The sequence below is a fragment of the Tasmannia lanceolata genome, unplaced genomic scaffold (genome assembly GCF_043159265.1).
Source record: "Tasmannia lanceolata isolate RefF3 unplaced genomic scaffold, GAP_Taslan_0.1 ptg000002l, whole genome shotgun sequence".
NCBI lineage: Eukaryota > Viridiplantae > Streptophyta > Magnoliopsida > Canellales > Winteraceae > Tasmannia > Tasmannia lanceolata.
The window spans coordinates 58,779,619-58,807,167 of NW_027518679.1; the positions used below are offsets into that span (position 1 = coordinate 58,779,619).

General features: G+C 37.9%; 1 protein-coding gene across 2 annotated transcripts; it reads right to left on the bottom strand.

The window, feature by feature from the left end:
* Positions 1 to 259: 259 nt before the first annotated feature.
* Positions 260 to 25,773, bottom strand: LOC143881594 (ubiquitin C-terminal hydrolase 12-like). 2 transcript variants are annotated; one of them, XM_077384781.1, is made up of 32 exons: positions 25,460 to 25,773; positions 25,147 to 25,210; positions 24,822 to 24,969; positions 24,517 to 24,674; positions 23,907 to 24,172; positions 23,591 to 23,809; positions 23,396 to 23,504; positions 23,179 to 23,294; positions 22,742 to 22,840; positions 19,516 to 19,625; positions 14,623 to 14,697; positions 13,735 to 13,813; positions 13,484 to 13,630; positions 13,282 to 13,362; positions 13,059 to 13,178; positions 11,087 to 11,209; positions 9,104 to 9,181; positions 8,857 to 8,945; positions 8,663 to 8,771; positions 8,416 to 8,484; positions 8,214 to 8,324; positions 5,003 to 5,058; positions 4,717 to 4,894; positions 4,351 to 4,452; positions 4,195 to 4,266; positions 3,939 to 4,004; positions 3,470 to 3,535; positions 2,428 to 2,514; positions 2,188 to 2,304; positions 1,048 to 1,122; positions 862 to 948; positions 260 to 683 (listed from the first exon to the last, which is right to left on the bottom strand). In XM_077384781.1, the coding sequence occupies exons 1-32, from the start codon at positions 25,490 to 25,492 to the stop codon at positions 642 to 644; spliced, it is 3,351 nt and encodes a 1,116-aa protein (XP_077240896.1). In that variant the 5' UTR covers positions 25,493 to 25,773; the 3' UTR covers positions 260 to 641. The 2 variants fall into 2 exon arrangements, with proteins under 2 accessions (XP_077240896.1, XP_077240888.1); XM_077384773.1 differs by having other exon boundaries at positions 24,822 to 24,972.
* Between the last annotated feature and the right edge of the window lie 1,776 nt (positions 25,774 to 27,549).

The window sequence follows — 27,549 nt, forward strand, 5'->3', positions numbered from 1 at the left end:
TGAACGAAGACAATAGCTTTTGTCTCCATTCACGAGGTGATTGGTCTGACATGAGACAGACCAGCTGCGAATGTGATGGACGCTAGCAATTCCCACATAATAAATAAGAGACTAAAGGCCCATCAAAGCCCAGGCTAACAGTATTACACGATACTAAAGAACTCAAGAATAAGTGCCACCTGAAATTATACAACCCCAATCCCCTAAAAGCTTAAAGTAACTAAAAGAGACTACAGAAAAAGGGGGAAGAAAAAGAGAATGGTAAAATGTCAAACACCAGACTATATATATAACCTGTATACATCCCCTAGTCCAAAATCTTATGTACTAAATTACACTGGAAATGAAGGAAAGGCGAGACAGTTCACCCAAGGGGACCTTCATAAAAAAAAAAACAGGAGATAAAAAAAAAAGGTTGAGAAGGGGGGGGTGTTGTCATATGGAAAGTCCTCTCCCCACCCAACACTAAAAAGAATACATGATAGCGCAACAAAATCAATAACAAAAACCACCTCAAAAGCTTCTACTCATCTTCAATGGTATCTTGCTCTTCCAATTTCACATTGCCGGAACAGCAGTGGTGATCAAAGGTAGTAGTAGTAGGTTTGGCCAACGCCATTTCATAGGTTTGTTGCCATTTTCTAGTTGTAGATTTTCACCGGCTTCTCGAATGTGTGACGATTCTGCAAAAGGGAAGATACATGGTCAAGAAAGTAATGGAATCTGTAGGGTTTTATGATTGTGCAGAAGAACCCATGATCTAAGACTAGGGGGAAAAGGAGCCAAGTCCCTGTGATAATCAAAGGACTCAAACATGAGATAAAAATAAATAAATAATCAAATGTAGATGCTCTATTATACCTGATTTGCTGTATAAGGCCTCTTTGGAGCACTGTCAGAGTGCTCCAACCCAAGATACTGCTCCCAAGCCCCATAGACATCTCTTCTCTGAAGGCAGATGGATTAAAAAAAGAAAGATAGAGAGTTAATGATTTTCTAAAATGAAAAAACAGGAATGCACCTAATGGGAACTCTGATAGACTTTACCTGAAAACGACTAGACACGATGTCGGAGTTCTGAAGGTATTCAGGACGGCCCAATGACAGAAACGCAAACTTCCACTGACCAAACACAATAGCAAGACATGGGAAATTTCAATATAAGCAATCAACAACACATGTCACATGATTAGTAAACATAGTACAGAAGGAATAAGCAATCAGCAACACATGCTGGTTTGTAAATGATTAGTAAACATAGTGCAGAAGGATTAACTCTTTTTTTCTGAATGGTAGTACAGAAGGAATAGTTTGGGACAAAGGCTATGGTTGTGTTGAGTTGTTGAGTTGGTAGTACAGAAGGAATAACTACTTGATTGTTTCGGTATGCAAGGGCAATGGGTGCTTCTTTCTTTTGCATGTGGGATGAGTAGACTCCATGTTATGCGTTGTTCTATAAATGTCCTCGCAACCATTCCGATTTGAACCTTGCAGTGGTGATTTGATTGTTGCGCCGGTGGACCACCACCAACCTGTCTAGCCCCATGGGCCCAACAACAAAAGATGATCCCAACCCCAAGATGATGGCTAGCAAGCAAATGGCAAGGTCAACATCAAAAGCCAAAAGCCAAAAACCTGAAACCCCTTCTTCATTGAGGGGTCAGGACCATTCATGCACGAGGGCCCGGGGGAGTTGACCACACAGATGGGAACCAGCTAAAGCAACTAAGACGTGTACTGCGCATATGGGTCCACAAGGCTTCAAAAGCAAAGGTCCGCCACACTAGTTAAATTTTACTTCAATTTTATTAAATTACATACAAAGCCAGTTGAGTTATGTAACTTTGACACACGTGCCTGCACTAGAGTCCGACACATACGAGGTGTTAGATGTATGACTCAAGAAAAGCAATCAAACTCAAGCACTTACTGTGCAATTGCATGGTTATAGCACGAGACTCTGAGTGCTATATAAATATTAGATGATAAAAGCATAACATATAGGAAAATCATCCAAGTGAAGAAAAGTGAATTAAAGCTACATAAACATAGTAATTAAATGGTAAAAAAATAAGACTTTTCACAATGACTACTGCCAAATGCCCTAAGCATGTGGACTATAATAGCCATTGAGTTTGGGAACAAGTTGGCATGGTAATTTTGGGTGCAAAATATGAGAGCAAATACCTTGGAAAATTCCTCATCTGGAACTTGCAATTTCTTCTGGATACGTACTCTAACCTCAGCTAAAGTCTCGCCTTCATGGATAATTAAGAAGAAGGGCTCCCCAAAATTCTGAACCTGCTGTTGAAACCAAACAGGATGGAAAGTTGAGGCGGGGTTATATATAGCCTTCACAAACAAATAATAGTAGCTGCTGTGGATGAAGTAGTGAAAAAATAGTAATTAACTTTGAATCATATTTACCACTTGATTTTGGGCTGCATCTTTTGTGAAGTGGTAAACATGAATCAGGCGATCATGAGGACCAAGGTTTTTTTCTTCTTCTGGGATCTGTAGTCATTACACATGTCTGAGAACCACCTAACACTCAACTATCACTAACACAACTGTTACATACATCTGACGTCAAGGTAATATCATTTGCTTTAATTATCATGGATTTACAATTCAAACACAATTATTCAATATGGATACCACAGAAAACAATTTGTTATTCAACTTGAATCCCATTCGATGAAAACCTTACATGAAACACATGCCCAATCTTGAGTAAGGTTTTGTTATTGTTGATAGTTTTACAATCAATCTAATTTCATTTTAAGGAATTGAAAAGGGTATACATTGGAAGTCACAAAGTGCAACTGACTTCTTATGTCGATTAGTCAGAAGCTCTCTAGCATTAATTGCTATAAAAAAGTCATGGGATAAGACACATTGACCAAAACTTGATGTGAAATGTTATAATTTTTAGGTGGGTAAGCTGGGATCGAACCTGCAATCTTTACAGTTGTGATATAGAGCACGATCCAGTTGTGCAACATCCTCAAACCTTCGATGTGAGCCAGACTATACTTGTAAATAAAGAGCACTAACCAATGGTGCAATGGCATCAACCCTTGATGTGATAAAATATGCTAGTGAGTTGACATATCTAGTTTTTCCATAATCTTTATTCTTTTAATTAAAAAATAAAAAACAAAAAAAACTTTTTATTTGCGTTTTCAATTTGATTAGTCATCATTCCAGAGCTGAAAGATACAATATTATTCATGGCCCAAGACCATAGATTAAACATCAGGTCTACGGTACAAAATAATAGCAACCAAACAAATAAACTGAAATAGATTCAATATTATTCATAGCACCATAAAATTATCTACTACAAAAACCAAAACAAATAAGCACATGTGATATGCAAAAGTCATCAAAACAGACAGCACACATACAAAATCCCAACCCTAGCAGCAACAATCTACTCAAGACGGAACTCAAAAGAGAGACTAACCTCCTCTGCACGCAATGTCCAGTACTGATCGTTTATGTTCTCGATCTTCTCACTAGGTGGAAAAATCTGCCAGGCAGTGTTTTAAGTTTCCAGCTAATAATAATGAAGAAAAATATGAAAAGCTCAAAACAGTCCTTAAAACTTCTAAATATGGTATGCAGCTCAACCCACAGGACAAATGGATAAGAAGAGTCACTATATACTTAATTAGTTCATTCTTCGAACTTGCCGGATTAACAGTTTTACTTTTTGATAGTAAAGCTGCAAATACTAGGCAGAGTTGCAAACAAGCTGGAATCGAGTTGCCATACTGCAGCCATTTAACAAGTCTGACCAAGTGACCAAGTCCAGCTCGACTTGGGGAAATACCAAGAAAAGTTCTTAATCACTAGTCATAAAGACTCAATTCCTCATTGAACACCTTTTTAACCAACGCCAATAATTAAGAAACAAATAGACAAAAACATACCTTATATATCTTATGATAGAAAACCTCAAGCAACCGAAGCTCAGCATTGGGGTGAGACAACTCAACCTATTTCAAGATGCAGATCAAATTGTAGTTATATTATTTTTTCCAAGTTAATTGGAAGTAGTGGAATTCTAGAACCCAGTGCAAGTATGAATGAGAAGCACACAGCAAGCATACAGTTTTCATGAACCAAAATTCCCTTGACGCGACAAGTATTACATCAATTGGAAGCATATGAACAGTTTAAAATTACCTTGGTTTTCAAGTCATTGATAACATCACCAACAGTACTCTGTTTGGGTAGCCGAATACTGTGAATTACCACCTGTAAACACTCACAGGTTTAATAAGATACATGACAGGTTACACGATGCAAAATAAGATAAAATGTTGTGATCCGCATACTCACTTCATCCTTTGTGGAGTGATGAAAAGCAACTTTCAAAGTTTTTAAACCTTGCAACTCCGGCAAAGGAATGTCCAATACCTCATAGTACAAGATATCAGAAGTCTGTCAAAGAAGGATTAGTTACAGCTTTCCCATTATTCACAAATTATCGATACAAATGACAAAGTCAAAATATTAGCCAGGTCAAGCATTGACTTGAGTCGACTTGGTTTTCCCCTCCAGTGTCACAATTTTGTTTGAGTCGCCTCAGTCAATTAAAACTTCACTGAGTCAACCATTGAATCACCCAAGTCGACCTTATTTTTACCTTGGGAAGTTTTCAAAAAAAAAGATAAGTCGAGGGAGATGCAAGATGGAGTCGAAAACCTGGTTGTAGTGGACCAGCATGTCGGACAAACGCTCTACACCCCGGTACTTAATGGGTTGGGGCTTAGGCTGCTGTGAGTAACAGTTATGAGATGTAAGCCTAATTTTAGATGGATCATCCAAATTAAGTTGGCGAGAAACTCTTTCCACGGCATCGTCATAACTGAAAAGCTTTGACCTAAAAATTTACATGAAAAAAAAAAGGAATCAATCAGAAAACTGATAAGATATATCCTCAGACCACTAAACATATAACAAAGAAAATATAGTTATGAGAGAGACTTACAACTCTAAACAGAAATCATCTTCCTTAGGTTTCTCCAGAGATCGAAAATGGACAACCTATAGCATCACAGTACATGAGGATGTAGAATCTTAGACACACATATTAACTGACGAGTACAAGAAGAAACACGTTCTGAGGAAATAAATCAAAGCCAGGCATTCAGTTTCAAGAAAGATGTGTGGTCGTTCTAATAATTAGCACTTGCCTATCTCACATACATAAGCATAAATAGTTAGATACCATTGGTGACAAGACATGATTAATCATCCTACGCATCCTTTATCTGTAGCTTTGTATATTTCAATTTTTTGCCGATGCATGGCGACCACATGGTTTTAAATTTCGGCCGAAACGAAATTTACATGAAGTCGTTTCCTTACAAGATTTCAGCGAAAATACTGAAATTTTAAATAGATCCACCAAAATTTTAAAAAATTGCACCCAAAATGTTATAATTCCCACGAAATATTCACCGAAATAGCCAAAATTTCCACTGAAATAGCCGAAATTTACACCAAAATTTTAGACATTACGGTCGAAACTAAAAAAAGAAAAGAAATCATAATCATATTTTTACATGATTTCGGCCGAAATTTCGGCCCGAAACCAAAACGTTTCGGTTTCAGCGGTGACCGAAACCCTTGATACTGACAAACCTTTCAACACTTGTAAACATACTGCTGGGAGTGTTTAATGTGGCCATCTCGACATGTTTTGTACCGCGTCAGGTGTCAAACGTGCATTGTCAGTCATATTAAGTTAATACCATTACCATTTTAATTCCTATTTGAAGGTTTTAGGTTTAGGCGGGGATAGTAATAGTATATTCATTGTACGCTTTTTGATCTCTCTTTCCCGCTGGATATTGAAGAGAACTAGAGAGGTCGTGGCTTACTAACAACAAATTCTTGTTCTACTAGAATATATGGGTAGAAATTATCCAAAATATAGAACGTGAACACAAATACAAATATAAGATACCATGAGCAAAGTCATTCAAAAAAAAAAAGATACCATGAGAAAAGACACAAGGCATGTACAAGTAAAATAGTATAAAACTTACTTAGATTTAACGTAAAAGTTAATTAATTATACTGATTACATCACACACACACACACACACACACACACACATATATATATATATGAGAAAAGGGTTCATGCGCTCGAGTGCTGGAAATAGGGGTGGGGCCACATTGGGGGGGGGGGGGAGGTGATCCTAAGCATTCATTTGGCAGGCCCCATCATGGATCGGGGGTGTACCAAAAATCAGCTCCATTGGACCATCTTATGGTGTCCATTTGTGGGGGAGAAAATGGACAGACACTGTTTGTCCACAAATCTGCCCATTTTCACCCCACAAATGGACACCCTATGGTGATCTAATGGTGCTGATTTTTGGTGGACACCCTATCCATGAAAGGGCCCATAAAATGAATGCTTTGGATCCCCCCCCTCAAAAAAAAAAAAATGTGGCCCTCGCTGTTTCTGTGCTGAACAGGAACCCTTTACTCTATATATATATATATATATATATATATATATATGAGAAAACGGTTTCTACACACGTGTAGATAAGTTATCTACACACTAACTTAAAATACAGTGGAGGGCATATTGTTTGGGTGATCCAAACCATTCATTTGATTGGCCCTCCCATAGATAGGGTGTCCATAAAAAATCAGCTCCATAGGATCATCCCAACCCTACGATTTGTGGAGGTAAAATGGATGTGTATAAACCTTTACAAATTTGTCCATTTTTGCCTCTATGGTTCGAAGGGTTAGGATGATCCTATGGAGTTGATTTTTTGTGGACACCCTATCTATGTGAGGGCCAATCAAATGAATGGTTTGGATCACCCAAAGAATGTGGGCCTCCACTGTATTTTAAGCTAGTGTGTAGATAACTTATCTACACATGTGTGTAGAAACAGTTTTCTATATATATATATATATATATATATATATATATATATATATATATCAAAAACACATGTGGCCCCACATTTTTTGGGGGATCCAAAGCATTCATTTGAAAGGCCCTTCCATGGATAGGGTGTACCAAAAATCGCCCCTATAGGATCATCCTAACCCTGCCAGTTGTGGAGGGAAAAAATGGGCAGAAACATGGACACACATTGTCTGTCCATTTTCCCCTCCACCTTTGATTGGGTTAGGATGACCATACAGGGCTGATTTTTGGAACACACCCTATCCATGGAAGGGCCTTCCAAATATGGGTGCAACTCGGGTCGGGTTGAACCCGAATTTGGGTTGGGTTTTTTTTAAAATCGGGTTGGGTTGGGTTGGGAAAAAATCAACCCAACTTGGAAATCGAGTTGGGACAGGTTGGGGTGTCGGGCAACCCGACCCGACCCGAAACCCGATTTCCAATTCCGATATGTGCTTAAATGTGCTTAAAACCTAATTTCAACTTAACACATTTCCCATTGAAGCTAGAAATGTGCTTAAATTTCAACATAAATTTATCCTTCAGTTCAGTTACAAAGAGTTTTTATATGGTGGATGCCTGTGGAGGAATGTGAGCAAAAAACAAACAGTGGGGCCCACAAAAAACATGTGCATGAATTGGGAATCGGGTTGGGTCGGTTTGACCCGATTGCAAATCAGGTTGGGTCGGGTTGAGCCCAGCCGGGTTGGAAATCGGGTTGGGTTGGAAAAATGGGTTCCTCGGGTTGGGTTGGGTTGGCCTCAACCCAACCCAACCCGACCCGAGTTGCACCCCTACTTCCAAATGAATGCTTTGGATCCCCCCCCCCCCCCCCCCACACCCACCCCAAAATGTGGGGCCACATGTGTTTTTGAGCTATAGCTCAGGAACACTTTCCTCATATGTTAAAGTGTAAAAGATTAAATACTGCCTTTCTCCAACAGCTTAAGCTTTTGGAGAAGTTGGTAAGTTTCACATGGTATCAGAGCCAAAGGTCTCGAGTTCAAACCTCCTTGTTATCAAAAATCCACATGCAATAGTCAACCCAAGAAGTTTGTCGACATGTGCCACGTGTTTACCAAGTGGGTCACACGTGAGGGGGAGTGTTAAAGTATAAAAGATTAAATATTGCCTTTCTCCAACAGCTTGAGCTTTTGGAGAAAATGGTAAGTTTCCACAATATATATAAGATTGGCATACTTAAAATTATGTGCAAATATGTGACGCTATCAAGCAAAAAATGTGATGGAAGGATTACCTGTCGATTATGCACATATTCCAAAAACTGTGGAACATCCGGATAGCGACATTGGTCATCATTTTCATTGGGTAGAGTTCTCTGAAAACAGATGATGTCTCCATCTTCAAGCTGCACATAGGAAATCAGAAATTCAAGCACCATATCCAACTTGATATACTATCTGAAGACGGTAAACTCGTGCATTATATGATATATGCACCTGGCTAGCCCGAAACGTGAATTTCTTGTCAATTGGTTCACACATGACAGTTGGCTCAAACTTTATTTCCTGAACATTACATAAGTACAAAAGATTCAGAAAATCATGTCACTTACCATTTCTGAATATGGAAGAAAGAGTTTTTTTTCGAAGACGGTTTTTATGTAACTTCATATAAATACCAAGATTTGGTGGGGAGAATAAAATCATGTTGCAATAGATCGAGAGGCTAAGATAAAAGAACTACCTCATAAAGTTCAATTTCTTCATTTGGAGGGAAACCAGCCATTTCATTTAATTTGGCCAGGATTTCGGCTGGTTTACCTGCACCTTTAACAAGAAGCCTCCCCACATACCTAAGATCATAAAATAAAATTTTCACTAGTCACATGCAACGCTAACCTGAGCAAACCACAGGCAAGGAAAGAAATCAATGAGTACCGGAGCTCTTCTTTCTCAGCGTCATAAAGCTTAAAAAATAGCAGTATATCTTCTTTGGTCTTGTCAGGTGGAGGAAGAGGTCGTAAATCCTGCATTACCATACAGAAAATGCTAAGCGGCTGAAGATATATCTAAAGCGGGTATGGTGCATGTCCAGTAAGTTCGTTTCAAATCTCTAGGAACTTGAAATCCAGGAAACCATACTAATGCTCAACAAATTAGCATTAAGTTGTTAAAGTAACCGTACTGGTCCAAACTCTACTTCCAAAAACAACTTTAATTCTGCATTGTGAGCCTTATTTGATACCTCCCTCAAGTGTCCAACCTACAATGCAAAAGAAGATGGTTATAAGCTTGACAGTCCAGTTGGCTATTATAGCATGCCCATTACAAACCTAGTTTATTCATTCGGTGGTAAATAGCCACAGCTCCAAAGTACTCAAAACAGAGGCACCACTAAATAAACATGTAAAAACGATTGTTGAGCTACGATGTGGTCAAAAGAGTTGCATCAATCAAGAAAAAGAATCATACTTGCAAGCATCTGCAGCAGAAAGGCAGAATGAACCAGAGAAAGTACCCATGAGGCCATGATCAAAACGGTGACAGTAGTAATACAAGATAGCAATCAACAAACAACAAATTGACTCCTGTCAAAATCCTCGGTAGTTTGACTGGGGAAAAACATATTCACCAAGAAAATAGAATAAGGTGATCATTTCCTGTCCCAATCGTAACTGATTATGGTATTAGCATTTAGCACGTAAAGCTATTGAGATGCATAGGCGTACTCAATTGAAATGAGTTTTTTTGTAGCAATAATAAAGAACTTTATCAACTAAAACAAGTATGAAAAAATGACACAAGACAACCTACAAATAAATAGAAGTACATCACAAAGCCCCCAAAGGAACATTAATAAAACTTCAAATACAACAGGACCAAATTGTCGATAATAAAAATATACATTTATAGCTCATCTCCAACTAGTTCATTTGAGCTGATCTTGGAATAATTTTGAAATCCATGAATTTTTTAAGCACCTAAAATAAGGATTTCATCCTTCCATTAATGCATCCAAACGGAAGTTAGAAGTGGAAAGTGACTTCTAATGTCGCATCTTGGGCAGAAGGTGTTAGCATCGGACGGTGGAGATTGGAGAGAATCATTGCAGGATTGGTGAATTAAAGAGGAGGAAGGAGATCATTTTTGTTCATATCCCAAGGAATACCAATGAGCTTGCGGATTGATTAGCTAGCTACTGCTAGGAGTAATCATATGTATTCTGTGAAAGCTTTTGCATAATTATCCTTTGATTTAATATTGCTAATCTTTGTCAAAAAAATCGATGTATGCATCAACTGTAACTCGGCAACTAGGGACAATAATAGAAATTATCATTTTACAAATACAAGAGGGAAATGGAAATGTAATACAGAAGGCAATAAAAGTAAAATAAACCAAGCTGCAGCCGTTCCAAATAATTTTAATATGGTCCGGTACCTGCATGTGTTATCAACGTCCAAATGGCAAGAAAAAAAAGGAACTCCAGAAATATCTTCGTTAGTTGGTTTTCTTGCATCACATGAAGACTCAAATATGTATAATGTGCCATGTGTAAAGTAAAAACAAAAACTACCCCTCCACGCTAAACAAAACAAAAATGTGAAGGCATGACAACACTTAAGGAAAATAATATATATATATATATAGCATTCAACTTCAACAAGTCATAGGCAAGAAAGCCAATATTCACTGCCTTCTATTCAAATAAACCCAATACATGAAGCTGATAGCCTGGCACCGCATCACATCAAGTGGAACATCTAACATGCATCTTGACTTTACAATAAAATGGAAACAGGTTGAACTCTTTAATATTTCTTTCCAATTCCAATATCAGAACATATTCTCTGTTATGGGTGTCTGTTTCACTTGTTAGGAGCATTTACCAAACATTGTTCTCTTTTTGTTTGTTAGTGGTTTATTAGTTTCCATCATGGCAATAGAATCTAACATATCGGTCACAAGCACATTGTGGTTTGACAGAAAGGCTCATTTGCACAAACCATAGTGATTTGTGAAGCTTTGCATGTACAAAAAAATGGTGCAGCATAAGAATACTGATGGTTTGCCTTATTTTGCATGCTGTATTGATTCCACTATTGTGATAACATCATGCAAGCCCGTCGCAAAACATGTGAAAAAAAAAGTGGAAGAAAGAATTTACAGATTGTGTTTCATCTTGATGTGTCAATGGTCTATTGGGACGATATGTATGGTTTTGCCGCTTTGCCCAGAGCCAAAAACGCTGAAATTGCACCGGAATACCAAATTCCTTGGCCACTTCTTCCTGTGAATCATATTCGAAAAAATGTAACCAACAAATTAATAAGACAAGATACAGAAATGGTAATAACAAATTTAACGATGGAGAAATGGTAATAACAAAATTTAATGATGGAAGTACAGAGCAAACTGAGAATTCACTTCAAAAGCTTTGTATACAACAAGACATATCATGCATATGATATGCATTAATGAAAAGGGATAATCTAAAATCCAACAGAATTCATCTCATGACAAAAAACCTAAGGGATTAATAGATTTGATGCATAAAACACACCAATCTATAATACTAGTAAAAATAAGTTCTGGAATTTATATATGCATAAGCCAGTAAGGCATTATAATTCTTTATTGACAATGGATTCTATTAGGATGAAATTAAAGAACAGCAACCAATAAAGAAATAATGGTGTGCTATGGGGAGAGGCATTATGATACTTTATTGATAATATAAACAATGGTTAGAAAGATGGTCGGTGGTCTCTCCCCAAAGCATGAAACACATCTCTATTCGGATACTTGAATTACAATGTCTCACAACTGTCTCCCCCTCATATTTGCTCCTGACATTCGGCCACGAATCTAAATCCAATTAAGAAATCACCTTTAGTATAAATTGGCTATAATACTCATTTAATTCAAACAAACATAAGTACCCAATGTTGGAATAGGATATGGATAAGCATAAGGATACACCATAGATACTCCTCATCTATATCCTGTTTTACTTTCCTTTTTTCTGATAATTTAGAGAAGGTTTCATTCGTGGACCTCGTAACGGATCCTTTTACTCTCGTTCGCGGGATGCAACATATGGTTCCATTGCCATTTAAAAATAAAAAGCACGAGGAATCTTTTTCAATGTAGTCTCGCAATGGCTCCTCAGATGAATTAAATGAAAAAGACAATCTGTTGAAAAGCACGTCTATGCGGCTGCTCTCTCATGCAATAGCCGGCCCGCGAAATGCATTCTGCGATGTCCCTAGCAAATCCCTTATAATAAATATAAGAAAGGGTGCTTTGATTCAAGAGACAATTGCTTTATAAAAAGGTGTTCTGCTTGTTCAAAAAACACAACTACGGCAGTCATAAAAAAGCAGTGATAAATTAGATCTATAGTGACTGTTTTTATGACCACCGCTGCGTGCGTGTCTATATAAGTGCATGAAAAAATAAATGTCTAATAAAGACAATGGGAAATGCTATGGAGGTTTGAGTTTGCATGAAAAAGAGGAGTAAGTGGGAGAAAGAACAAGAGTACCGCGACTTAAATTAAAAATCCAGAAAGGAAAGAGAACAAGGAAAATAAGTGCATGCATTTTAGAAAAAAGAGATCCAGTCAGCTCGCCACCCCAAATTTTGAGTAAAGATTATTTACAACTATGGTTTCTATACAGTAATTTCTTTCAAACACAGTGAAAACCCAACAATGAATAATTCATGAAGCAGAAATGTATATACATTATACAGCTACAAAGTACAGGTATTTTTCTACCCAAAAGAAGTGTGCCAAATAAAATATGGCCAGGGGGAATCTGTGTACACAATCTATATCTCCAAATTCAACTGCACCAGCAGTTATCAAATTTTTCCTAACACAATCTGTAAGTCAACTCAAATAGGTCATAAATAAGAAAAATGTGTAGCAAAAACAGATTCAAGGATAAAAGGTTCATCAAAAGCGGGACCGAAGAGACAAAATGCACGATAAACGATTTCGAAGATCAAAAAGAAGGTAAAAGCCAACAGCAACTTACACTCAAGAAAATCATTCTCATAATAAGATTTGATAGCTTACCAAAAAGACACCTCTAAAAATAGAATTCATACAAGTACTTGCTCAAAAAAGGTACCTTGAAAAGGTTAAAAGGCATCTGTTTCTGAATACGAAAACTCCGAACTTTGTCATGATCAACAAGATCAAAATATATATCCCTTCCAATCTGTTCTGCAAGATCCTCATTTCGAGCAACCTGGGCATATTGAATCAATTCGGTGAATAACAATGGAGGGCAAATGGGTAACAATAAACTGACAAGAAGCAAGGGAAAAAGAAGAAAGGTTGAAAAGCTAAACCTTTATAATGGTATAAAGGTGTGCCTCTGCTTTTTCCTTCTTCTTGTGCTCTTTTTCTTCCTGTTCTTTCTTCAACCTTTCCTAGAATTAGATACAGAATACCCCCAGTTCATTCAAGCCTTCCCACAGCCATATGGATATGTTAAATCTATCAAAGGTACTCTATAAAAGAGAAGAGAAGAGAGAGAGAGAGAAAGAGAACCCTAAGGTGTTCAGCAATGTCCTTCTCATCCACATTACAGATTATTTTGTCCTTGTCACTATCACGAATATACACAAGCATGTATGCATTTGAATATTTTGTAAACTTAAATGGAGTGTTGTTGAACCCTGGATTTGTCTGTGGTAACTGTTGAACATAAGCAGAGGATAAAAAACAACATCGATTAAAACAACAGCCAAAAGCAAGGAGACTAAAGTACTAAAATGTATTCTTGGTTGGAAAATCCCCACCTCTTCCTCACCACCATACTGCTCCTCTAATGCCCTTTTCATATCTTCTTTTGTTACTCGTTCATCATCGAACTTCAACCTGAAAACAGAATACCCTTTATCAACCAATAGTCACTCAATGAATAAGGCATACAAGATTTCCCATTATGATAGAATGTAGTTTATATAGCTGTATCGGATATAAAAAATAAATGAGGATGAAATTCTATAGCTTATTCTAGGGGAAAATGAAAGGTTAATAACCCTTGGACACACCCATGGGCCACACGGCATGCATGACAGTGTGCACATGCAATTATGCTAGCATGTGTATCATTGTTACATCCACATGCACAAATGCATGCAAAAAGGAAGCAAGAAAAAAATCCAAAACACATAATAATGTAAGAGTGAAAACATCGACATGCACAAACGCATGCAAAAAGGAAGCAAGAAAACAAATCCAAAATCAGACAGTAATTGAACTCTTAAATAATGTCAGTGTGAAAAGAACACTTTTTGCAACAATATGAGCTCAAGCAAATGGCATCAATGAGAATAAGAACGAATGAAATTGCTGGATAAGTACAACGACAGAGGTTGACACACCATCCAGATAAAAAAACAAGTGAACACAATTCTGTATTCTGATGGATGTCCATGCAGCTTCTTTGCGATTACAGCTAGTTATGACTTATGACTGCCTAAATAAATGTTCCGAGAAGGAAGGATGGAGATTGAAGAAATAGAAAGTTTCTTATTTTAGAAACTTTATAAAACATCCAAATACCATTCAAAAAAAAAAAAAAAATGTTCCGAGCAGCATTATGGACCAACTGATATCAGCAATAAATTAATTTTTTGAAGGCAAGCCCATGAGTAGGTGTACTTGATATAGAAACCACATACCACTGATCAGATAGGGTCGGCCTGATAAAAGCATAATAATGCCCACCATGCACCCCACCACTGTGAACAAGAACACTGCACACAAAGTAGAACAAAGAGCTATAAATCAATGTGTATCCTAGTTTTATTCAAAAAAAAATCAATGTGTATCCTAGAGCAAATTTATATAATAGAAAAAAAAATTATATATATATATATATATATATATATATATATATATGAGAAAAGTGTAGCTACACATACGTGTAGCTAACTTAGCTACACCGACGGCTTAAAATACAGTGGGCCCCACATTGTTTGGGTGATGCAAACCATTCATTTGATGGGCCCTCACATAGATAGGGTGTGCCCAAAAAATCAGCTCCATAGGATCATCCCAACCCTACGATTTGTGGAGGCAAAAATGGACGTGTAAAAACCTTCACAAATCTGTCCATTTTTGCCTCCACAGTTTGAAGGGTTGGGATCATCCAATGGAGCTGATTTTTTTAGCACACCCTATCAATGTGAGGGCCTATCAAATGAATGGTTCGGATCACCCAAACAATGTGGGCCCACTGTATTTTAAGCCGTCGGTGTAGCTAAGTTAGCTACACGTATGTGTAGCTTCACTTAACTCATATGAGAAAAGTGTAGCTACACATACGTGTAGCTAACTTAGCTACACCGACGCCTTAGAATACAGTGGACCCCACATTGTTTCGGTGTTGTAAACCATTCATTTGACGGGCCCTCACATAGATAGGGTGTGCCCAAAAAATCAGCTCCATAGGATCATCCCAACCCTACGATTTGTTGAGGCAAAAATGGACGTGTAAAAACCTTCACAAATCTGTCCATTTTTGCCTCCACAGTTTGAACGGTTGGGATCATCCAATGGAGCTGATTTTTTGGGCACACCCTATCAATGTGAGGGCGTATCAAATGAATGGCTTGGATCACGCAAACAATGTGGGGTCCACTGTATTTTAAGCCGTCGGTGTAGCTAATTTAGCTACACGTATGTGTAGCTTCACTTAACTCTCTCTCTCTCTCTCTCTCTCTCTCTCTCTCTCTCTCTCTCTCTCTCTCTCTCTATATATATATATATATATATATATATATATATATATATATATATATATATATATATATATATATATATATATGTAGAAACCCTAACAAGCCCATAAAGTGGCAAATGCCAGAACTCATTTTGACTATATATTAGAGAAATCATCAGATGATGTCAGAATTAGAGAAGGGGACTTCTTGCATAGGTAATCAGATGCATATTTTCTGACACACGAAAGAGATCCTCACCATCGGCTGAAGAATGGTAGAAGGGCAATGAGATTTCATGTTATCGGAAAATTTAGTCTCTCACTAAGTTAACAGTACACAAGAAGGTTGGCAATGGTAAATGTGCTAATTAAGTGTGAGTATTTTAAAAGGGAGATGATATGACACAAACAGTACGTATTTTAAAAGGGAGATGAAAAGTGGGCAACTTTATGTCAAATCACGTTAGAGGGGGGGAGGGGGGGGGAGGGGGGAATATCATCACCCTTTTAAAATCAACATAAACATATTTGAATGGAATATTTACATACTGTTTGTGTCGTATCATACAATGTAGCAATCACAATAAGCTTTTCTTTTTTTCAGTAGGTAAGCTGGGATTGAATCTACGACCTCAAGGTTGAGGTATAAAGCGTCAGCTAATTGAACCAAAATGTTGCAATCTCAATAAGCTTTGCTCTTTTTTATTCAGTAGGTAAGCTGGGATTGAACCTACAACCTCAAGGTTGAGGTACAAAGCCTCAGCTAATTGAGCTAAAGGCCCAACACTAAAATTACAATAAGCTAATAACCAGCTACGGCATTATATACATTTGATTAATAATAACACTGTATTATGTTGACTGTTCCAATAATGACAACAATATTAATAATCTCATCCTCCGCCAAACATACAAACATGAGATAGAACAATTTCACTCACAACATAATATTTGACTCAAGTACTTTGTCGTCTCCATTGTGATCACTCGGCCTTCTAGCAAAGAACATTCAATTGATCAAATCTTCCAAAGTTTATATTGTTGGAAACTCAAATTCATGAGATTTCCTTCTTAGTGAGATTTCCATGGCCACTTCATCCTCCACCTCTGCATCTCAGCATTGTTGCGTCCTCCTCCGCCATTGGCACAAGTGTACAACCAGCTCTGTCAAAGCCAAGGTTTTAAATTTCGGTTTTGGTTTCAGTTTCGGTCATCGACGAAACAGAAACATTTTGATTTTAGAATGAAATTTCGGCTGAAATCCAGGTAAGATTCTTCATCACAGGTTTTTCTTTTTATTTTTTGTCAGTTTTTAGAAATATCTTAAAGGAATCCCATTGTTCTTCTTTTTTTCTGCGAGTGGACTTGATTTTTGTCAGGATTCCTATCGAAACGTCACATGCATCCTAAGGCTCTGTTCAGTTGATCCATTTGTTGCGAAAAGAGGCAGAATATGCATTGTTTTTTTTGGTCGAATGTGTTGACCCAGTATCCAATTGTTTTCGTTAGCCGAGAGAGAAAGATGACATGGATTCCATGTCGACCGGTGTGGAATCTCTGTCAGACCTCATTTCCCCACTTTTGTTTCCATCTCCCAGCATGGGAAAAAATATCTTCTATACGGGAAAACAAGATGTTGCCGATCTTGGTTCAATTCCATCTCCTTCCCTCTCGTTGTAACCATAAAAAGGGATGCCATGATTATCCGATAATTTGTGCGCTTCTTCTCCTTCCCCTTTTTTCCCTGCAAATTCAAGCGGATTCACACGTGCCCACTCCTCCAGACATTGCTCGCCGCTAGATATCCAAAGGCACGGATTTACACACAATGACCTATGAAGCAATTGGTAGCGTTCAAAGAAGAAAGAAAAAATCAAACTCAACTCAACTCAACTAAGCCTTTGTCCCAAACTAGTTGGGGTCAGCTAATGAATCCTTTAGAAAATTTTCATGAATAAGGTGAAAAAATCTACCTGGCTCAAATTGACTAAGTCTAATCCTGACACTAGTTGGGTTCGTCTAAATGGATCATTTTCTTCCACTCTCTCCTATCCAAGGTCATGTTCTCTGTTATATTCCTAACCATCAAGTCTTTCCTCACTGCTTCTACCCAAGTTGTGTTTGGTCTGCCCCTACCCCTTTTTACTCCATCAACTTGGCACGAGTCACTTCTTCTCACTGGAGCATCGAAACGAAAATCACAAAAAAGAAATAAAAAAGCAAAAGTAGGAAATCATCATTGAATCTTGTTAGATTTCACATGTCACTACAATCATAGTTTCAAAACACCCCCGCATCATCGTGGACTCCCCTGAGGTCGACTCCCTTTTACCTTGGCCACATTCTTGTTCGAATCTGTGTTTTGCCTTACAAAGTCAATCAAAAGTCCTTTAACTCTCTCGAGTTATGACCGCATCAATCGAATACTCAGCCACGTCAACCAAGTACTCGACCGAGTTGTGCCGAGTCGACTAGGATTTTCTTTGGCCGAGTTTGACCAGCATCGCGTTTTGAAACACTAATTGTAATTCTTTATATTTTTTTAGGATCAAATGATAAAACGAAATAATCAAAGAGACCTTGAACAAGCGTTATCTGAAACAGACCTGCCTTTTAAACACTGGGGAATCTTCCAGCTTCGTGAAGACCGTCATTTTTTCTCTGCAAAACAAAACTCTATCGCCAACACCAATGTCCAGCGAATGAGACTTTTCTTCGCTGGAAAATTCTTGCTCTGGATAATCAGGAATCGACATTGGCTCGGAGTTGAGTTTTCTGGCGAGATTTGCAGTGAATCTCTGAACACGAGTTCTTCTATTGTTTTCTTCTCTTTTTTCCCACATCATTTCCTCAGGTTTTCTGACCTAAGGAATGCAACTGAACGGGGCCTAAGGAATCGGACTTCCAAAAAATTATTCATAGACCTTATTTATCTGAAATAAATGTGATGGTCCAATAGATGGAAGCATAGTTGCTCTGTATAACTTTATGCATAGATTTTGTTTGATTATGACATAATAAAGTTTCAGTTTAATTTGAATGGGCTGGTCCAAAAAGTTCTAAAAAATATACTTTGCTTCACCATACATATATGAAATTATGAATGAATAAGGATGTAAAATGTGTTGAGATAGGTTTCGGTAACCAGCAAGTTAAAGCCTGGTACAATCAAACGCATTGGTCAAAGTAGTTATAAAGCTAAAAGTAATAAAAAAAAACAGAAATATGCAGAGTGCTGCTACTGACACTGCACCCCATTTACCTTTTTTGCTGGCAAGCACCACCTCATGTGTGGTGAGCAGGAACATTGATATGGTTGACCACCATGGGACAGTACAATGCTCCCAAGTTCCAGGCCAAGAAGATGGTCCTATCCCCACAACCGAAAAGGGCTTTCTCAGTTATCCTAAAGGTTCTGACCACTGCATTTTGCAGTCCATGATTACATGGCCGGGATTATCCATTTGGCATGGGATCAACAAGAACTACACAATCTCCTAGTGCCCACCATATAAACAGCTTCAATCTCCACACACGGAACATGTACAGTGGGATTTGACAGCAATCAAAAGGATCTTGTGGCATGCGTGCCCTTAGCATTTTCATAATGTATGATATATTTATATATACATAAAGTAAATGGAAAAAGTTGCTTGTTGTAACCCAGGGGCCTAGCGCCTGAAGTGCCTTAGCAAAATTAGCTACACAAAACTAATCATAACGAAGAAGTTTGTTCGGGACAAATTACCATTTAAGGTGAAAAAAGATTCTTGCCAACCCATCAATCACCAGTTAAACAAGAAAGAGGTATGTTAGGCTGGTGACGTTATCAACAACCAATTGTATCTACCTGTGAAGTGTATAAAGGTTGCGAACCCTTGTATCTGCCTCTGGAGAAAGATATTTGTGATTATCTCTATCAAGGTCAAGTTGCAATGGGAATTCATACCGGTCATTTATCTGCACAAACAAACACGTTCAGGAATTAAAGCACCGCTTTCAAGGGCCTAAATGTGACTTATAAATGAGAAAGATGGTGGCCAATGAAAAGAAGTTATGCTTCAAGACCCAAATCAATTGCCAGAGAAACTACTTCAGTAAGCCAAGTAATATATGCCGCGGCATAGATAATACTAACTCCATAACTCAACTAGAGATCACAACATTTATGGAAAGAACAACGGTATATATATCTTTTGGAAGTTTGCAACAGTACTGAAGACGATTTGATTAAATAGCATCACTTATCAATGGCATTGGGGCTGTGGTTCTATACAGAATGGTCTAAGCAAATTAACATCATAAAAGCAAGATATTTGCTTTGATATAAAGCAATCAGGAAAATCAACAATCCACTATGCATCAACTATTAAAAAATGCATGTACGGGAGCCCTTTCAAATATTGATGATTTCTATATTTGGTTCGCAATTTTTATTTTTATTTTATTTTTTTGAAAATGATAAAAGGATGGTGGGAGTTTTGGTTCTCAAATTTTAGACCCATAAATTCGCCAAAAGTCTAATCATTTACTGAAATACCCCAAACGTTGAGGGTATTTTTGTCCTCAAATATAAAATTATAAAATATTAAATTAAAAATTAGAAACAAGTTAGTTTCCTAGTCAGAATGAGTTAGGGTTTCCAAAAGCCTACTAAATTAGGACTCTTAAAAACAAGAGTCTATAAATAAACTCTTAAGCTACAGATTTTATAACTTTAACCCTAAGGAGAAATTTTGTGGAGCTTTGGGAGACGAGAACGAAGAAAAGCTTGGAAATCCATCTCCTAAAGAGGTATGTAAATATAATTTTAGTTTATTCTACTCTCTACAGAGATTTAGATCTCTTGAGAATAAAGAAGAGATCATATCTATATAGATTTAAATCAAGCCTTGTGTTCTTCGATCGAAGAACCATTGATTAGGGTTGAGGAAATTGGTTTTCCCCCGAAGATCTTCGCATTCTTTCGCGTTAAATGCTCTAATCAAGTGAGGAGATTAATAAATAACTGAAAAAGATGTTTAATATGTTTAAAGAAATAAGAAAGAAGGGTTTTCGGGTACAAAATCCGGAAGGAACAGTGTTCTTGCGGGTTTTGGGAAAAGCCCAAATCGCGAGGTTCGGACGCCCAAAGGAGGCGCCCGAAAGGGTCTTCGGACGCCCGAAGGGCAAGGGTCGGGCGCCCGAACACCCATAACTGAAAATTCCCAAGAGGGGAAAAATTGCAGGGGCGCCCGTGAGGGTGGTTCGGACACCCGAAGGGGGCCACGGACGCCCAAACACACTATGAAGTGCCAATTTTTGGGAGGCTTTTCCAGCGAGTTTTGGGACACAGATTTGTTCCGTAAGACCTAAATATTAATCCAAGGCATTAATTAAGGGTTAATATGAATTGTAGATGATACTACACAATGATTTAAAAGACCTTGTTCGTGGGGGACAAATCAAACAAGTACCACAGGTGAGTAGACTTGTTCTACCACAGTTATTCTAATATTGAATATGATTTCTTATACAAGTGTGCATGTTCTTGATTAATATTGACTGTGTTGGTGTACACGAGGATTAATATTCATAGTATGGTATTGACTCCTAGTTCGGATCTACCATATGCACGTATGTGCCAGTTAGACTTTTATAATCACAGTTTTGCATTAGGATATGGTGTTATCCAAGTGAGGATGCAATAGTTAACGTTTCTAGAGACTAAGTGTTTTGCATGATTACTAGTGTATGAGATTTTTTCTAGGCCGTCGAAGGAAAGTCACAGATCAAGCCGCAGTACCACCCTACGCAGTATTTTCGAGGGTGTAATCCCGTACGAGATCGTTGGGATTCGGCTTCCTACGAGTTAGTAGGCAGGTTCCGTTGGCTACGTAGTCTAGCAGTACTAGTCTCACTACACTAGGCATCAGGCACATTTAGAGTTACAAATACAGTTATGCATGTTTATGCTAGTTATACAGTTTGCTAGCTAAATTGCTATGCCAGTTACAGATTTACATATATTGCCAATTATTCTGTTTTTATTAATTGGTATTATGATTTTAGTGTAGACATGTTTATTTCACTGGGCATTAGCTCATTCCACGCATTCTATGTTACAGGTGGAGAACATTAGATGCTTGATTTCGCGAGCTTGGGAGTGAGCAAGGGCGACAATTTAGGATTTGTTATTTTCAGTTATTCAGACAGTAGCTTTAGTTGGAATGAACACTTAGCTATTTAATTTGGTTTGAATTGATGTAGTCTGTTGGACAAAGATATTAAGTATCCGCATTGATTACTCTGATAGTTAATTAATTAGTTATTGTTTTAATAGCTCTGTTTATTGCATGATTCCAGTATGAATGCCTTACATATTCGTGGTTGATGAATATGTAGCGTTGTTATGTGCCTAGACCGGAAACTCGGTTTGGGGCATGACATTTACCATATTTGTCTCCCCCGTACTTGGAGGATTCCGCTATACTACTCTATCTACCATAATAAGAAAGAAAAGACAGCGGTCATCAAATGCACAAGCAACAGAATATGTGCTCTCAATATGATAAGCAAATACACAATTTAAGGCAAAGATGCATCAATTACATATACGATGCAGGGCCTACTTAAATATCAAGATAACTAGAGTGGAAATTTATATATATATATATATATATATATATATATATATATATATATATTCCCACATGGTTTCTCCCTCCTTCCTTCTAGGGCGTCTAGTGCAGTTCTGAATCTATCTACTGTATCAACACTAACACATGAGTCTTATATATGATTAGCACTTATCAGTAAAAAGATGTGAGAGAATGATAATGCTCGTACAGCACACTATCAGTCTGTCGAAATTAGTACATGAGTGCAATACAAATTAATACATGAGTGTAATACATTGTTAGCATTCATCAAGAAGAAGCAAGACTAAGATGGCCGAATGTGCAAGCAACAAAATGTGTGCTCCGAATTTTAAAAACTAATCAAAGTGTAAAAGTGAAGGTGCGTCAATTACAGATAAGATGCCATTCAAAAAAAATCAATTGCAGATAAGATGCAAGTGCTGATAACATGCCAACCTTGACCATTGTATCCCGCATGAAATCATACTCAAACCGTTTGAGCTGAAGTTGCAGGACCGGAGGGAAGTCAATGAACAAGACACCCTTCTTAGCATCCTGATATGGTCATAAATGTCAGTGTTCTCTCCAAGTACTAATAAAAAGGAAATAATGGCACTCAAACTTCACTGGCCCCAGGCAGAAAGTTAATATAAACATTAAATAAATGTGCTCGGTGGCTTAGATCGTGATTCGAACTCATAGACATTTTTAAGAATTGTTAAGTCAAACCAGCCTAAAAGACTTCTGCCAAAACTCAAAGTCCTCATCAAGCCAATCTGAACCTTAATGGTTGAATTCCACTGGTTCGGCCCTGAGGCGAGGGCCACGTCTAAGCTTCCCGAAATCTGCATAATATGTTGTCCTCAAGTCATCTACAATGGGAATCAACTCACCTGTAAACCATGTTGTTCTGCATGATACTTGTTATCACCTTCAAGGCGTTCAACTTCCACATACTTGTCAAAAGAGGCATAAACATCTCGACAACCTTTAACATCAAGTTGAAGGTCTGTAAACCACGTAAATATAGTCAACTACTTCATACAGAGGGTATTGATTTTATAATGCTGCCTCACTATGACAATTAAATCTTGAACCTAAAATAAATACCATAAAATGACTCCTTTCTTGTGGATTTGTAGTCTACATTGATGCACTCAATGTAATTCATATGGTGCCCTTCAAATAACTGCTGTATTGTACCCTCCACAACAGTTCCCTGTGCAGATATAATCAGACATCAGAATTGAAATGCTCAAAAAAGGAAAGATAAACCAGCAAAAGTCCCACCCTGTAACACCCTACCTTCATTTTGTCTTCCAGCTTTTCACAAAGAACCCTATTCAGTTCTTGCACGTCGTGCTGCATGAAAGAATCATAAGTATCCCATCCAAATGATTTTGTCAATTCTTTTGTAGCAACACTATTGTCGCTATATTGAAGCTTGTAGAACAAACTCTGCAGCGCTAGAGGAATACTTCCAGATGGCATATCATTTTCAGTGGTGGGCATATGGTACACAGCCTGGAATACATTTAATCATAAACATTTCACCTTCAAATTGTGATAAAATACAGAAGCTACACTGAACTACCATAAAAATTTCTGTCAAGAAGCGAACCTTTCTAAAGTAAGGGATATGGTACAAAGTCTGAAGAAGAGAGTTCATGTAACAGGTAGCACCTTGGTTCTTAAGACCAACGTAACCTGTTTCTTTTTTCGAATCGTATGTCCAGTAGTCAACGACTCTACGGACGGCAACCTCGGCTTCGATTACACATGTATCATTCACAAGATACCCTCTAGTCGGGTCATAGAGTTCACTAAGAGGCATGAATGACGTGAAACCCCAATCACTCTCCCGCGCATTGAACTGGTGCTGAGTGTCTGCATGATGGAAAGACATTGGAACAATGACCCAATTCATGAGTGTGCCCAATATCCAATCTTCAACTATTTAAGTAAGCACTTTTTGCACTAAAACTAACATCCGCTTAAGCAAAATTCAATGATGTGAACGACCCCCCACACCCAGAAACAAATTGAATTACAAGCAGTATCTAAGGAGAGAGCATATGAAAAAGTCATCATCAAATAAATGACAAAAACCACAAAAATCTTCCCAATGTGGCAGGTCACTCTAAGTAAAACGAGATTTCACAACTGAAATTATCCCACCTATATGATGAAGAAAGAATAATTAAGGCATAAGGAGATGGCTGATAATATACCTTTTCTTACAGTATACTTGTTGTGGATTTGATTCACAACACCCAAGCTGAACTGTGCGTATCTACTCCAGCCATATGGTAAACTTGCTGAATCAGCAACATCTAAGTACATGGATAAGTGGTCTACATTGTTGCCCTTTGGAAAAATCAACACCCGCCTGCCTCGTGCAATACAAGGATTAGCGATAAAGCAAATCTAGCAAATGGCACGAAAACAAATGCCACAAAAAGTAAAGAGCCCTTAGATTCCTCAGACCACTTTCGAAACAAGTAGAAATACAGAGATGGGATAGAGATCTATGTACCATTTATAACCGCCCACGAAGAAAATCTCAGAATAGTGTTTCTTGGTGTTCAACCTAGAAAAGTTATCGATGGTCCACACGAACCTTGACGATGGAGGATCTTCCACCGGCTGATTCTCCACCGTACTTACAGCTTCCGTCTGAGTCACTACTGAAAAAAGTAGCAAAAAAGTGAAAATTGAAAACCCTAAGAACTCATTCCATCACAAAGCGAGTACCTTTCTAAGAAAAACTTAATTAGCATCCAAAGAAAGCTCGATTCCACAGCGAAATAAATACAGAAACCCAAGAAATGAAATTGCAGTACAAAATTTCATTTTTTTACCTTCCATTGGCTGAGGCCCTTCGGTGAAATCAGAATGCGGGACCAGCATCTCGTCGTCTTCCTGCTGCAAAACGAAGCACGAAATAGAGTTCAGATCCAGAAAAAGGGAGCCCTGGCGATTCAATAGAAACCCTAGCGGGAATGGAATTGAAATTGAGGCGATTAGGAAAGCTTCGAATCAAAACACCGAAACCCTAGAAACCAAAACACAACAAATAGAAGAACAGAAGAGATTGAAAAGAAAGGGATAAAAAGAAGAGAAATATGTTTTTTTTAGGTTATAGAGAGAGAAATCGAGGAGGAGAATTTATACATCTAAGGGAGGAGGAGGAGTCATCATGGTCATGGATGGATTTCGAGAGGAAGAGTCGTTGGATCGATGAATCTGAACGAGGAGAGGGTTTGAGAGGAACGATTTTTGGTTTTTGGAGAGACGAACGAACCAACTCTTTTCCAATGCAACGATTCGAAGCACGCCCCCGGGAAAAATAAATCCCGAAAAAAAAAAAAAAAAACCGAAGAAATTTGGTTCCGGTTTTTGGAGAAAGAAGGGTCCGAGGGTTTTATTTCGTAATTTCAGTGGTAAAAGCCCGGAAAGACGAGGGATGATTACTGATTAGGGGAGGAAAAGGATGATAAACGTAGGCCGCCTTCTAAGTAAAGTCGCGTTAGATATTCTAGCTGGGAGAATTTGATGAGAGCGCATGGGGCCCACTTCATAGGATGATCCAGACCGTAGGGACCATTTATGGGTACATCCTATTCCTGTTATGGCCCTAAAATTAACGGTTTCGATCATCCTACAAAGTGGACCCAACTGTACTTTCTGAAAATACTGTCTTTTATATCGTATGTATTATTGGAGTTTATATACAGTGTCCGCAAGTACTTGAAAAAACAACAAAATATGTATATGTTGGGTGGCCGCGAAAACACGTGAAGTCTGAAAAAGTAGGTACGGCCCACTTTTTTCGATGATCCAAACCGTTCATCTGTTTGGGCATAACTTAAATAGGTTGTGCCCCAAAAATAATTTCCATAGGATGACCCTAACCCTCCGATGTGTAGAAGATTCCACAAATAATTTTTGGAAATCTCCATTTTCAGATCAGTTCAGATCGGAGGGTTAGGATCATCCTATGGAAATGATTTTTGGGACACACCCTATTTACGTTGTGCCCAGACAGATGAACGGTTTGGATCATAAAAAAAAGTGGGCCGTACCAACTTTTTTAGACTTCACGTGTTTTCACGACCACCCATCATATAAATTCTCGTGCGCCCACATTATCGGATGATCCGAACCATTTATGCTGGTTCTCGACTTACATGGGCAGTGGTGCCCCTAAAATCATCTCTACAGGATGATCCTAACCTTCAGATCTATAATGCTCCGTTTGGTTGCTGGGTTTTTTTTGTGCCTGGGAGTTTTGTGGGAGAGTAAGTTAAATTTTGGTCCCATCCCATGTTTGGTTGCCTTTTAGCACTAGGTTTATTTTAATCCCACTCTTGTAATGATTACTTCTGGGGTGAATTTTTTAATCCCACTATTGTAATGATTGCCATTTCATCCCATCCCAAGATAACCCCAGGAACAAAAATAAACTCAGGAACCAAAAATAAGCTTGAGAAGAATTTTTTTTCTACCCAACAGTTCAAGCAACCAAACAAAGGTTTTTTTTTCTCCCACCATATCTCCCAGGGTATTTTTTTCTCCCACATAACCAAACATGGGATTTTTATTTTACCAGGATACTTCTAGGACTTTTTTTTTCCCACCTATCTCCCAGGGTATTTTTTTCTCCCACATAACTCCCGGGACCAAAAAAAACACGGCAACCAAACAGAGCATAAAGGTTTCTCGTTGCATAATCTCTTATGTAGATGATACCTTGGTCTATCACTCTCTCTCTCTCTCCACCTTTAGGTATCTTCCTTTTTCTCTTTTAACCTTTCATGTACAAGATCTTGAGGTTTCATAGTATCGTTACTTCTTTGGGGTCTTTAGAATCATTTACATATTTTTTAATACAATATCTTCACACATAAGTTAAATGGTGTGGCTAAAGTATATGAATATGAGGACCCCCACCATAATTCATTTGGACCATCTCATCTTAAATTTGCCATTAGTATAAAAAGTTATGATCGGATGATCCTAACCATTCTATATAAAGAACTTACGAAAAAAGGTACAAAAGAACGTCACTCCATTAATATATAGAGTTCTGATCGGATGATCCTAACCATTCTATTTAAACAACTTATGAAAAAAAATATACAAAAAACGTCACTTTTACCATCTTTCCTAAAAGAAACCGATTGGGTCCCACTTCTGCCTTGTTTACATTTTCGGTAATATTATCCATTGATCCCAATGATGTACTGTATGTTCAGCCAATG